Source organism: Zootoca vivipara, chromosome 8 (genome assembly GCF_965207765.1).
Source record: "Zootoca vivipara chromosome 8, rZooViv2.hap1.1, whole genome shotgun sequence".
NCBI classification, from domain to species: domain Eukaryota; kingdom Metazoa; phylum Chordata; class Lepidosauria; order Squamata; family Lacertidae; genus Zootoca; species Zootoca vivipara.
In genome coordinates, this window is record NC_142591.1 from 42,816,263 (window position 1) to 42,830,005 (window position 13,743).

General features: G+C 36.9%; 1 protein-coding gene across 1 annotated transcript in view; it reads right to left on the reverse strand.

Annotated features, from left to right (window-relative positions):
• Positions 1–334: 334 nt before the first annotated feature.
• The window catches only part of ROCK1 (Rho associated coiled-coil containing protein kinase 1), a 48,529-nt gene continuing 35,120 nt past the window's right edge, over positions 335–13,743 (reverse strand). Inside the window, exons 20-32 of the mRNA XM_035124718.3 lie at positions 12,949–13,133; positions 12,200–12,269; positions 10,462–10,556; positions 9,565–9,730; positions 8,266–8,359; positions 8,043–8,131; positions 6,203–6,391; positions 5,560–5,725; positions 2,883–2,953; positions 2,143–2,231; positions 1,571–1,649; positions 1,195–1,456; positions 335–543 (exon numbers count right to left, since the gene is read on the reverse strand). Of these exons, the coding sequence (XP_034980609.2) occupies positions 335–543; positions 1,195–1,456; positions 1,571–1,649; positions 2,143–2,231; positions 2,883–2,953; positions 5,560–5,725; positions 6,203–6,391; positions 8,043–8,131; positions 8,266–8,359; positions 9,565–9,730; positions 10,462–10,556; positions 12,200–12,269; positions 12,949–13,133 (1,764 nt within the window). The remainder of the gene's footprint in view (positions 544–1,194; positions 1,457–1,570; positions 1,650–2,142; positions 2,232–2,882; positions 2,954–5,559; positions 5,726–6,202; positions 6,392–8,042; positions 8,132–8,265; positions 8,360–9,564; positions 9,731–10,461; positions 10,557–12,199; positions 12,270–12,948; positions 13,134–13,743) is intronic.

Genomic DNA, 13,743 nt, shown 5'->3' on the forward strand with positions numbered 1-13,743 from the left:
AAGTATGTTATGTTCACCAACTGAATGTTTATTTTAAAAATCAAATCCCATTGTAGAACAATTTGCTCAAAATGCATTAGGATTTTCAAATGACTTCAATAAATCATTTTACATTGATTTGAATTCCTGCTGCTTGTTAAAAAAAACAAAGTAAGATTTGCTGCATTTAAAAAGACACTATCTCCAGTTAGTAAATACTCTTAACTAGGAACCAGATTTAATCAGATTTGTAAGAAGTGAATCTAGTCAACACAGTAATCTTTGGATAGGTCAGTTATTTCATATGCAGACCCTCCTAAAAAAAATAAAAAAATAAACTTAGTCCATTCACATCTCACCTAGCTTTTCCAGATGCATTCTTAACTTTTCTGAATGACTGATTTGCTGAAGACCTTGTGGAAAGAGTTCTGGGGGAAGCACGAACAAAACTGGATGGTGGTGTCTTGGGGATCTTCTTTACTAAATGAGAAACCCATTTCTTTTGATCTTCTTGACAGGGGGCTAACAACAACATATCTCTTGCTGAAGTTACATCATAACTCACTATTAATGAGAAAAAAGAATACTGTTAAATAAAACCAAGATATAATAACATAAACATTATCACCACTGGTTGGCTAATGAAAGTATTGAACAAACACCTCTCGTTCATTAGAGGTTTTTAATAAAGAGATTGGGTGATTTGTCATGGATACTTTAGTTGAGATTCCTGCATTGCAGGCGGTTGGACTAGATGACCCTCAGGGTTCATTCCAACTCTACAATTCTATGATTTTAAAATAATGTATTATGGTTGGTAGCACTTAGATACATACTATATAGCAAAGAAATTCAGATCTTTCAAATTTAAAACTGCACTACTTAGTTGCTTAACTGGTTAATCAATTTAAAGCAGATTACTGATTTAAAAGTCACTCAGCATATTTCAATATATTTTCAAATTACTTTTAATAAAACTAGATATAAACACAAGCACTTGGGTGTCCTCAAAATCAGCTGTGGGGGTTTGGGGGACCCTCCAGAACAGATTTGAGGGTGGGGGCACAAGAAGAGGATAAAAAATGGAAGTCCCATTCAGCCAGTGGAATTACACATGCAGAGCACCGGATACAACCCATAATATAATCAACCTAGTTTGGATTGCCCCTGTGATAGAACTGCACTGAATTCAAATATAAATATTAGTCACCTTACCTTTACATGGTGCAATTAATTCTTCCTTTTTATCCAAGTGATCTCTATGGCACTTAACATGGCATCGCCGACATTCTACTGCAGGTGGTGGCTTAAATACATGCCAGAGGGGCTTGGCACAAGCCTCACAGTTGGCTGGAAAGTGGTATAATGTTGGGATGAATTCATGACCTTTATGATTCAGAAAGGTTGTCTTCTCTGGTGGCTGAACTGGTTCTGCTTCCAAATCTTTTCGGCACTCGCCCTCATTGGCATATAGAATCTGAGCAAAACAAGAAAGGCATATACGGTAGTAGTACTTCATACATTTTTCTTCAAAGTTGACAAGTTATTTAAAGAAACTATGTTCAAATCAATATATGACAGTTGCTGTTACCTGGAATATTTTAGGAATTTCCTCAGTTTCCGCTCTGTAGACATCTCCCTGTGTTACTGGTCGCACATGGAATAATTTTCTGAAATCAAATAAAAACATTGCACTGTTTTAATAATTACAGGTATATCACAACTAAGCAGATATTAGATCAGAATTCATTTCCCTACTGTTTAACATCAATATCCATATCTCCATTTTGCTACAAGTACATAGTGTTACTGCATTTCCTACAAAATAAAGAATTATTGAGAAGTGTGCATATATGTATATGTATACAGACTATATGTAACAGGAAGATGCAATTGAATCAGGGATCATAGAAGTGTATCCTGTGGTGTTAATGGGCGTTCACCTGATGTTCACACATACATATTTGCTGCAGGAAAATCTGGTGTGACATGTGAACATATAAAAGTTGTAGAAATGAACATGCTCAAGTGTACCATTCTGAATAGTTGAGTCTATCCAGTCTGACAAAAACTAAAATGTGTATCTAAAGACCCATAAAAATTTAACCTTTTAAATTAGAAAATTCCCTTCTGTTATCTCAAACTGATATTAGAAGTACGTACTCTATATCTAATACCATGGATGGATTAGAATGTTCTCTGTCCTGTTCGTCATTATAAAACAAAATCTTTCTGCTGCTGACCACAACATACTGAAAAAGAGGAAAAGGAAAAAGACTGTTAATACATAAAATGCAATTCTATCCACCTCCTCATTTCTCTGGATAAAAAAAGAGAGGCCATTCAGGTGTAATGCAAAATCATAACTTGACCTCTGATCCTAATTGGGGCAAATGATAAGTTGCCATATCTCACTCAAACTCAGATAACTATGAACACAAGGAAGGGAAGGATGGAAGATAGGGAGCATGGAGTACACAAGCCTGAAATTGGGGGGTGACATGTGAACAACCCCAGAGACAACATTAGTTAACCACTAATAAATTAGGATAAAAACCAATGGTGCATATATACTGATTTTTACTCAGTTTAAATCATTTTAAAAAACATTACTTGTGATCTCTATTTTATAGCAATGGGAAAATATTTTGACGTCTGCCAAAAGATTTATATTTTTCAAGCTTTGTTTAATTCAAAAATATGCAGATAGAAGAAATGATAACTAGATGGCCTGGGTTGTTTTTTGTACAGCATAAATGGTTTTACATAACCAATTCTATTTCAGCATGTGTGTGTATCTTAGTAAGCATCAAACGTTTTCTACTCATGCGTTGGATGTAAGCTGTATAATTTAATATCTGATTTGGCTTATGCTTCAAAAGAAAATAGAATTCTTATTATACCTGTTTCTTCCATCCATGACGTTTTATATTTCCTTTGTTTGGTATTGAAAGCCAGCCCTCCATTCTTGACTCTATTGGGGAACATATTAGGCAACATTTTAATAACAGAGAACTATAAGAAAATAAATTTCATGCAGCCATTAGCTGAAGCAGGAACAAAAAGCCACAGCTAAATAAAAAACAGGATTGAAGCATTTTTCATGCTTAGTCACAAATTCATTTTCCATGGCAATAAACCTATTGCAGGATAAGCAGCAAAAGGGTTTACAAGGGTAACATCAAATACTGTTTCAACGGCAAACTTTTGAAACAGCCAGACCAGACTTTGGTCTGAAAATGGTGGTATAGCATGAATCATAGTATTATTAAAATTTTAACATAAATATAATGTAACACTAGGAAAGGGAAGATGAAATACTACCGATAAGCATAAAGGTATAATAACTGAAAGCCACAGTTCACAAGAAACAAAAAAGTAGGAGAGCAAACACAAAGTACCCACTTGTCCCATTACTCACAGAAGGTAAGAATAGAAGAGAAATAAATAAGGAATGCAGGAAGAATCAGCTAGATATAAAGAATAAGAGAGAAGCAGTTTATTTAGTTTTCATACAACAATTTTCAGTCTGTGGCAAGATTCCTACATATAAATCCATTATAAGTCCATTAAAGAACACAATACTTAACGCCATTCATAAATTCTGCTCACACATGAAACCAGCGCATGAGCAGGGCTGTGCCAAGTAGCACCAACTAGCCCTGCCCTCTGGCATCTGCACATACAGCACAAATATCTGTGTGGATGAAGCCTTTGTGCAAACAACTGATTTACATGTGATCTGGAACCCCTCATAACTGAGGTTCAAGATTGTGCTGAATTCTTTGCACGTACAACTGTACACACAAAGGCTTTGTCTCGACATATATTTACACTGTATGCTCAGACACCAGGAGGCAGGAATACTCAGCATACACAAAGTCGGTGCATGAACTTTTCAGATATTCAGCATGACCTTGCTTCCCATTCATGTTAAGGTCTTTTTTTTTTAGGTGGTATGCGGCAGTACATTGTACCGCTACCTCTTTTTCGCCTCCTCCTCCACCGCTTCCCCACAGCCATTTTGGAACAAAGTGGGTCTACCACAAAGTGGCGTGGCTAGAGCGGCCGATTTTCTTACCCCTCCATTCCTTGACTAGTGGGCCGCTCCAGGCACATCACTTTGTGGTAGAGGGGGACTGCTGTGCTCTGTCACAAAGTGGCGTGGCTAGAACAACCAACACTTCTTTTCCCTCCTTTCCTTGCAGTGTGGGCCACTCTAGCCACACCATTTTGTGGTAGACCTGCTTTGGTAGGTCACGCCAAAATGCCTCTGGGAGTGGCAGTGGGTGGGAAGCAGTGGCGGAGGAGGAGGAGGCAGGCAAAGGGGTGAGGGGTAGGTGTACTGGCAACTCATTTTTTTCAAATAAAGCATTGCACATGTCTAACTTCTCAATAGGGCTAAAGAAGATAAACAATCTGGTGGAGGAATCAGAGAAGATAGCGGTAGTGTTCAGTCTCTAGGAATCCAATCCTAAATGCACTTCACTGGAGACTAGAGATATAGAATCTGGCCAGATGGGGTGAATCACATGTAAATGAGCAGAATAACTGTTACATTTTAAAACTTGAACTATTCACATTACAGATTCTGATGTGAAATTATAATCTATATATTGTTTTCCCCATCTCTCCTTACCTCCGGGTTCCTGTTATATAGGTTTACCCATCTAATACTTTTTAAATAGAACTGTCAACCAAGTAAGAAATAATTAGGTAATTAATCCCTTGGCCATTCTGTCCACTATTAATTAAGATGTTTCATTTTTAATATTCTTTTTTTGTCTGTAAGCGAGCAGAAAGGACTTGCAATGAGACTTCACCTTCCTGTTCTCCACCCTGCAGACCCTCAAAGTCTGCTCCAGAGAGTTGGGGGGTCCTCCAGAGCAGATTTTGGGGGCATGCAGGGCAAGAAGAGAAATGAAAATGAGTGGAAGTCTTTTAACAATTAATCAGTTAAAAGACAGGTGGCAACACGCTAAGTTTAAAAGCATAAAAGAAAACAAACTGAAATGACCCTAATTAATTTTATCAAGAATCAAAAAACAATTCAATCTTGATGTGTCAGTTATTTTGATATACAGTAATTGTAAAAGGGGAGCTAAGAAACAGGTACTTTACAATTGTCAAAGGCTTTATTCTTTGCAGTACATATAAATATAATTAAGATTTTTAAAAAATCCATATCACAAAACATACCGGTAGTATTAACAGACCTGTAGCTAATTTTTTTTCCTAATGCAACAGTACATGTAGGGAAGTGGACTTGTTAATTATCTGTGCACTGAAATATACCAGTAATCCACAGTAAATCTACTCCAACTAAACAATGATGGCAAATGCAGATATCACATCTACAACAAGCTGCATACTAAGAGGAATTATCTAAATGGGAATTCAATCTTTTAAATTTTCTCTATAGAGGAGTATGTAGAGAATGATCCTCTATCTACAAAAGAAATGTAAAATAATAAAGCCAAAGGTTGTTTAAACAAAAAAGGTGATAGCTTATGTATATATAAAAGAAAAGCCTGGTGAACAAGATGCATAAACAGCAAGTGAAACATCTATGCCTCTTACCTATAACATTTCCATCAGTGTCATCTGGTGGAAGGCTGGCAACACTAGTTGAGTCCATGCCTAGTTGTAAGTCATTAATTTTACTGCGCAGTTGTTCTATATCACTTTCCTTGCTATCCAACTGCATCTGAAGTTCGTTCTTATGTGCAGACTCTTCCGCAATTTGCTGTATTCAGTAGAAAATGTGGGGAATATTATATGTATGTATGAATTAATTTGTTAAGAACACGAAGTATTAAAATTCAAACTGAGCCAAACAAAATGTTCATTATTTGCAGATCTACCATCAGAAACTTGCAGAAACAAAATTATTTACTAGTATACAATATCATCACTGGCTAGTTTGAGTCTCTTAAATAATAGATTTTCCAGTTTGGGGTCAGGTTTAACACCAGTCTTGGCACAGAAACTGCCTTGGTTGCTCCGTTACATTAACTTTGTCCTGCTACTTCCTCGTGCATGACAGTAATCATTTGAAAACTCTTTAGTTGAACAATGTACTCCACAGTAGAGTTTAGATAGACAAGCTGAGTCCTGAACACCATTTCATTCTCATATATGTTACCTTTTAAGTAGAAAACCATCAGTGAATGTATTTGACAGGTCTATCTAAAACCAAAAGAAAAAAGGGGTAAGGTCTTACCGCTTGAATTTCATTAAGCTCCTTCTGGTATTTTATTACCATCTGATTAAATTTCTCTTTTTCTTGGTTAAGTTCCAATTGTAACTTCCGATTTTCCTTCTCTTTTTTCTTGTAGTCTTGCATGTTTACTTTCTTTCTATCTAGCTTAAAATCTTTTCGATTCATAATTTCAGCCAGTTTGTTGACAGCCTGTTATGTATCAAACAAATATGCACAAATTTGAATAAACATAAAAAATATAAGCACATATATGGTCCCTACCCTCTTGGAATTATTCTAACCAATGATAACATTTGAGTCTTGCTCGCAAATTAAACGTTTTACAAAGCATGATCTATTAGTGAAAAAATATATGGATCTCATATATTTCTATGGGCCTAACCCATTTAACCCATTATTCTTCTCGAACTATGTAGGGAAATACTACCACAGCATGACCCTATCATTAAAAAAACCTATAAACATAAGCGGTTGCCTTATACTGAACTAGCCCATTGGTCCATTTAATCCAACATTGTCTCTTTTTTCTTGTAGTCTTGCATGTTTACTTTCTTTCTATCTAGCTTAAAATCTTTTCGATTCATAATTTCAGCCAGTTTGTTGACAGCCTGTTATGTATCAAACAAATATGCACAAATTTGAATAAACATAAAAAATATAAGCACATATATGGTCCCTACCCTCTTGGAATTATTCTAACCAATGATAACATTTGAGTCTTGCTCGCAAATTAAACGTTTTACAAAGCATGATCTATTAGTGAAATAAATATATGGATCTCATATATTTCTATGGGCCTAACCCATTTAACCCATTATTCTTCTCGAACTATGTAGGGAAATACTACCACAGCATGACCCTATCATTAAAAAAACCTATAAACATAAGCGGTTGCCTTATACTGAACTAGCCCATTGGTCCATTTAATCCAACATTGTCTCTTTTTTCTTGTAGTCTTGCATGTTTACTTTCTTTCTATCTAGCTTAAAATCTTTTCGATTCATAATTTCAGCCAGTTTGTTGACAGCCTGTTATGTATCAAACAAATATGCACAAATTTGAATAAACATAAAAAATATAAGCACATATATGGTCCCTACCCTCTTGGAATTATTCTAACCAATGATAACATTTGAGTCTTGCTCGCAAATTAAACGTTTTACAAAGCATGATCTATTAGTGAAATAAATATATGGATCTCATATATTTCTATGGGCCTAACCCATTTAACCCATTATTCTTCTCGAACTATGTAGGGAAATACTACCACAGCATGACCCTATCATTAAAAAAACCTATAAACATAAGCGGTTGCCTTATACTGAACTAACCCATTGGTCCATTTAATCCAACATTGTCTACTCTAGCAACAGCACTTCCCAGCTCTGCTACCAGTTCAGTCCTGCAGGAACCGAGAACTAAAGTCTATGCTTTACAGTGCCACAAAGCAGCCAGCCTTGTGGTTGGTTTATTGTGATGCCCAGAGAGATTTGCCTAAGCTCCATTTTGCATTTTCAAGGTACAGAAAAGGGTATCACTGAGAAACTCTGCTTCTGATTGTTACTTTTCATACTGGTTGTTAAAATGTTCATTTATTTGATATTTTATGTAATAGTCTTATTGTGATGATTGCTTATGATTTTTATATTTTGGACAAAGTGTAACCTTGATAACATATTTTGTAGGACCACAGCTAAGACGAATGGGGAAATGCTATGGGTGTATAATCATAATTGAAACCATTCATCCTTGTTTGTACTGAAAACAGCATAACATATGAAGGGCTAATAAAATCTTTCAGAATGTAGTTTAACACAGCATCAAAAGAAAAGACAAATACCTGTGTTTTAAGGGTTCTTTCAGTGTTCAAGTTCTTTTCATATTGCATTTTTATAGTATTTATTTCTTCTTCCTTTTTCAATATATAATCTGTTGACAATATTAAGAATTAAGGTTAAGCATGGCCTTTTATGACATCAAAATAACTGCACCCTACTTGGTTCCCTCCCCCATCAATCATTATTTAATTTTTGATGGTCATTGAAATGGAAATCATCACATACCTTCCTCCAGTTTCTTAATCTTCTCATTTAGTTCAGAATTTTCTTTTGTTAGAAATGCCACATCCTTGGTTAATGTATTATTTGTTTCTTCAAGCTAAGCAAGACCGGGGGAAGGCTCTGTTAAACCTCTGACATCAATAAGCACATTACAAACGCCTGACCAATAACAATTTGTCATCTCATAATTTATCCTTTTAAAAATTTGGACTAGTTTCTGCAGATCTTTTCTCTACTAGACATATGTTGTGATGTGTGAAAAGATAACATACAGTGCTTTGCTATGTAAAGAAACTTTAGAAAACTTAACACCGATTCAAATGCAGTGGTACCTGGGTTTTTGAACCTAATCCATTCTGGAAGACCATATGAGTTCTCAAAACCCAAAACGAAAGCCTCAAAACAGAAAACTCAAGACGGAAGTCATGTTTCCAGTTCGACTTCCAAGATGCGTTTGAAAACAGAAGCATTTACTTCCGGGTTTATGGCGTTTGAGCTCCGAAATGTTAGTCAATGGAGACGTTCGAAAACAAAGGTACCACTGTATGTCAAGGCAAGGAAACTGCCATGAACTAGCAAGATGCTGACGAGTATGCAGTTGGGGGGGGGGAGTGGGTGAAGTCTGACTAGGGCAAAGGGGAAAGTTATTTGTGGGGACCTGTACCAACCAGGAGGCAAGAGTCAAAGCCAGGGGAAGCTTCAGAGCTAGAGGGAGAGGAAGAAAAGACAGGTAAGGAAAGTGAAGGGCTGGGTGCTTCCCACCCTCTCCTGCACCAATGTCTCCCAGAACCAGGAGAGAATTGAAGTAGGAAGAGCAGAAGCAGCTCACACACAATTGTAGTATCCAGTAGCGTGTGCACAGCCTGTTGGGGAAGATAAATAAGCTGGTGGAAGAGGCACAGTCCCTCTTGCTGCAACTGCTCCACAGAGCACAGACCTGGGAATAGCTTCTTAGACACTAAACAGGTGTGTCATGTACCGTATGTTTCTGTGTATAAGATTAGGGTTTTTTTAGCTTTACCATGAAGTGCCCTTCTGTTCAGTGGGAAATTGAAGCACACATAAAGGAGTTAACGCTCTCTGAGGCAGGGTCAAAACTTGAAAAGCACTACTGGCTGGCTGTAAGGGGAGTTTAACCCTGTTATGTGTTCTCCATTCTCCACTACGGAAAACAACTTCCATCAGAGCAATATGTACCTCTGGAATAATATTTTAAAGCAGTATAAAATAGAGGATTCATAGATGTTTTCGATACAAGATAGAAAGTTGTGTTTTAATGTGTTTATTTGCACAGTAACTTACCCGGCTTACAATATTATCCTTATCGGCAATTTCTTGTCTGTTTCGTGATGCGGCTTTCTTGCTCTCCTGAGTCAATTCAAAATACTGCTCCTCAAGGAGAGCTCGGGCCAACTGCTCAGATTCAGCTTTTGTTTCAGCCAGATCTAACTGTGCAGCAAGAGTTTCTCTACAACAAAAAGTTAATATTTTTTTCCAAAGTAGCAATGTGTAGTGTTTAAAGACTAAGACTGCAAAGAACCAGTCACTATCTCCCAGGCTAACCTATCTCATAAGAGTTGTTGTGAAAACAAAATGGGGTGGAATTATATTTGCTACCTTGAGTTCCTTGATGTAAAGGTATGAAATAAATGTGGCATATAAATTATACATACTTTTTCCAAACAAAATATAAGCTGTGTTGTCTTTTTAATAAAACAAAAAGTCTGTTCCAGAGAACACAGGTGCTATTGCAGGGGGGAAAGAGCAAGATCTTCTTTTCATGTCCCTCTGTATGTTACAATCATTAAATACTTTTTTTTTATTTGCTTGCAGAACTAAAATTTCTGTCAACATATACTGTGTCCACAATATTCTAGAATATTATGTTCTGCTCTGTCCTAACTTGGGAGTAAAAACCAAAAAAAACAGTTTTTACTCAAGTACAGTTTTTACTCAAGTACAACCTTATATACCTACACTTCTAGCATATGTAATGTCCTACAATTACCAATTTTTATGAAGATGAAATTTTATTTCTAGGCAAAATTAAAAACACATTGTATGCATTCTTGTGAGAATGCAACAGAAATGCAACAGAAATGTCTCCAAAATTAGAGAGGCTGAGTACATGCTTCACTTTCTAATTAAAATAAACAGGTGCTTAATAATGGTGAGATTGTGCTTCTAACAGTTACTTACTTCTCATTTTGTAATTCCTGTATTTTTTTCTGAGTTTCTTTATTCTTCTCCTCAATTTCTTCTTTAAGTTCTTTAACCTGAGTTTTGTATAGAGTCTGCAAATTAAAAACAAACAAACCCAAATCTATCATATTGTGCTCAATAATATGTCTAACCATTCAGACATTTTTTATTACAGGACAATGTTGCATATGTAATAAAAATACTGGCACATTATTTTCTACTTACTGTATATTTTTCTATTATTTTGAACATTTATTAAACACTTTGCAGGTATTGTCAGGGATTTTGGCAGAAGAGGAGTAGTGGTGGAAACTGTCTCCCCATCCTACAGGAAGACACTGTAGATTTACAACTGTGGTTTGCCAGAGGTCACAGCTCAGGGACAGATGAGGGAGGAAATTGGGAAATAATAGGAAAGGAGGAGCAGGCAGAGTTGGAGCAGCAGCTGGCTGACACGTCACTAGAAAGCATTCCAGACCCACCATCTCACAGAACCCAGCAAGCCTTAAAAGTAGGAGAGCAAAGAGCTCAAAGACAGAGGGTACATAGCGGCACCCGTAGAGGAGATTAATAAGAAGAAGAATGAGGAAGTGGGAGAGAATGGGGGGGTGGAGATTCACTTGGGACAATGTCATTATCCAAGAGGCTGGGTTCTATAGCCTCTCTCTGAAAAGTTTGAAATAAAAAAGGACTGTAAAAAACTTTCCCTTGTCTTCATACTTCCCTAAGCAATCAGCCGGGAGTCACTGACAGCACCCTGACAGGTATAGGCAATATCTCAAAGAGGTTTAAAATATGATTAAACAAGGCAATAAAGCAAGCAACAGAGAACAAGTCTATAAATTCCTATAAAATCATAACCTTCACAAGAAACTACAATGATATGCTCCAATGTGAGTTAAGTCACATGCATCACTGCCCAGTCTTGTGCATGGAAGGCTTCCAGGTGAAGGGGCAACAATATGGTTCCTTCCTACCTGTAATGTGGGCTTTCATGGTTGTGTTGTCCATCCATATTTGAACATCAAATATGAGCAATGTGTGGGTGAGGTGTTTCAGCATCAGGTAGGCAACTCACAACTCCAGTCACTTGACAGAATGCTGGGCTTCTGGCCTGGTCCTCCTGCTCTGGACATGCTGGCCCACTAGTGGGTTTTCCAGTTCCTGGGTCTAGCATCCATTGTGATAGTTAGGGGTGGTAGGTTCTTTAGGGGAACCCCTGCTATCAGGTGTACTGGTGTTGCCCCACCACCGAAAGAGCCATTTGATGTAGACCACCAGGAGGATCTGGCAATGTCTACAATTGTCTATGATGCCTTGGTATAGTAGGAGGGTCGGGAGTGGTGTCTGGCCCATGGTGTGATCCCTATAACTAATGCCATCATATTCAAGAGCTGAGCTAACATCATTACATATGATATCCTTAGCAAGAGTCAGCAAATTACCACCCTGAGTTTGATGGCTCCCAAGTGCTACATCCCAAGGGATGTAGTTGCTTTTTGTTGGATTGACTACAAAACCATAGCCCTTGAGGGTTGCTAGCACTATTTGCACATTGTCTTTCACTTCTGTCTGTTTGTCCTGTCCTTATCATTACCTCTTTACCCATTTTCCGTCTCCAGGCACAAACATTATATCAAGCTAATATAGAAAGTCACTACTATTGTGTTTATACAATGTTACCATATCATCACTCAGAAAATTTGCTTGTGTAATGTACAAGTGGACAGCTTACAGAAAAGTACTGTTCGGCTTCTAGTTGATCTTGCAGTTCACGCATCTGGCCTTCATTCCCTCTGTACTGCCTTTGAGAGGAGAAAAATAATTAAGAGAATTCTACATATTAACCAAAGACCTGGTGGCAGCATTTTAGCTGGTAAATTTTAACCCACACAACCCTCTCTATCCCATCCCCACATTAGCTAGTCAATCAGCAAACTTCTGCTCCCCACCACCAAATTTAAAAAATCTCTCATTTTTGACACATCATTCAAATTCCTAATACACATTCAAATAAAATACTTCTCAATTGAAGGAGTTTATACAATAAACTATCAGTCATCAAGTGCTGGTTAATCAAGTAACTAAACATCCAAGTTGTGCATGACGTATGAAATAAGCCTTTAGACAGCTTAAACTTCTGAAATGGTTTGTCTTACTCCAAGGTTTTAATTTAAGGTTATACGTTCTCTCAAATGAATGTCAGCTGAAACTTCAAACTGGAACAAGTGCTTTGTTTTGATTTGTAATACAACTAGAAAATAAGCAGTGCACTTCTGCCTAAAAGACAAGGGATATGAAGAATGTACTTTAATCAGACCCTATCAAACAGAAAGAGCTCTGCATATGAGAATGAGGCTCCTGTGACCATATAAACAGATAATCATGTACTGAAATGTATGCATATTTGAATACGGAAGAGCACTCAGTAACATTTGTAACATTATGGGGTGAAGCAGCTGACTCTAAATTGAGTTTACTTACTTTGCCAGTTGAGCCAACTCAAATTCTGCTAATCTCTTTGCTTCCAACAACGTGTTGATCTCCTGTTTTAGCTGCTTCTCAGAACTTTTTAAGTTATCTGCCTCTATAGCATGAATCTTCAGGTCATTCTGTGTCATCACTCTCTTATTAATCTCATGCTCCAGCTGAAGTGTGATATTCTTAACCTAACCACACAATGAAATATTTTAGCAAATAGAAAAGGCGTTCTGATTTCTATAAAAGCAGTAAAATTTTATAAATAAGTTAATGCCAGCATTTAAACATTTTTTTTCTTTATACAGCAGCATTCAATGCAGTATCAAAAGCTGCTTTTGAAAGTGTGTTCAGGTTTGAAAGCAGTTTGCCATCAGACACACAAGACTTGAAGACAACACAAGCCTCTACATGCATGCACAAACTGCCTGGGCATGCAAAACAAGTTGTGTGGTTGCCTAAGCTGCCTTTATGTCCATGTAGAACGGAATGTACAGCAACATACAGATTTTCTTTATAAAGCAGCCCATCTTCCTCAATTCTAAATTTTGAATCCCCGTCCATGATTTTCCCCACAATACAAAAGGAAGGTCCTACTAAATTTATAAAAATCATTTCTGTATATATTTCCAATTTCACTAGCATTTTTTGTAGCAAAGCTTTGTAGTGCAAAATACATGGCACGTAGAATCCAAATTGTATGATTGAGAAAACATTTCAAATAACAACACTAATTTGGTGGGAAATGAATTCAGAAATTGGATTTGCATCCACATGCAAAAGCAGAGGTTTGGGGAGTTT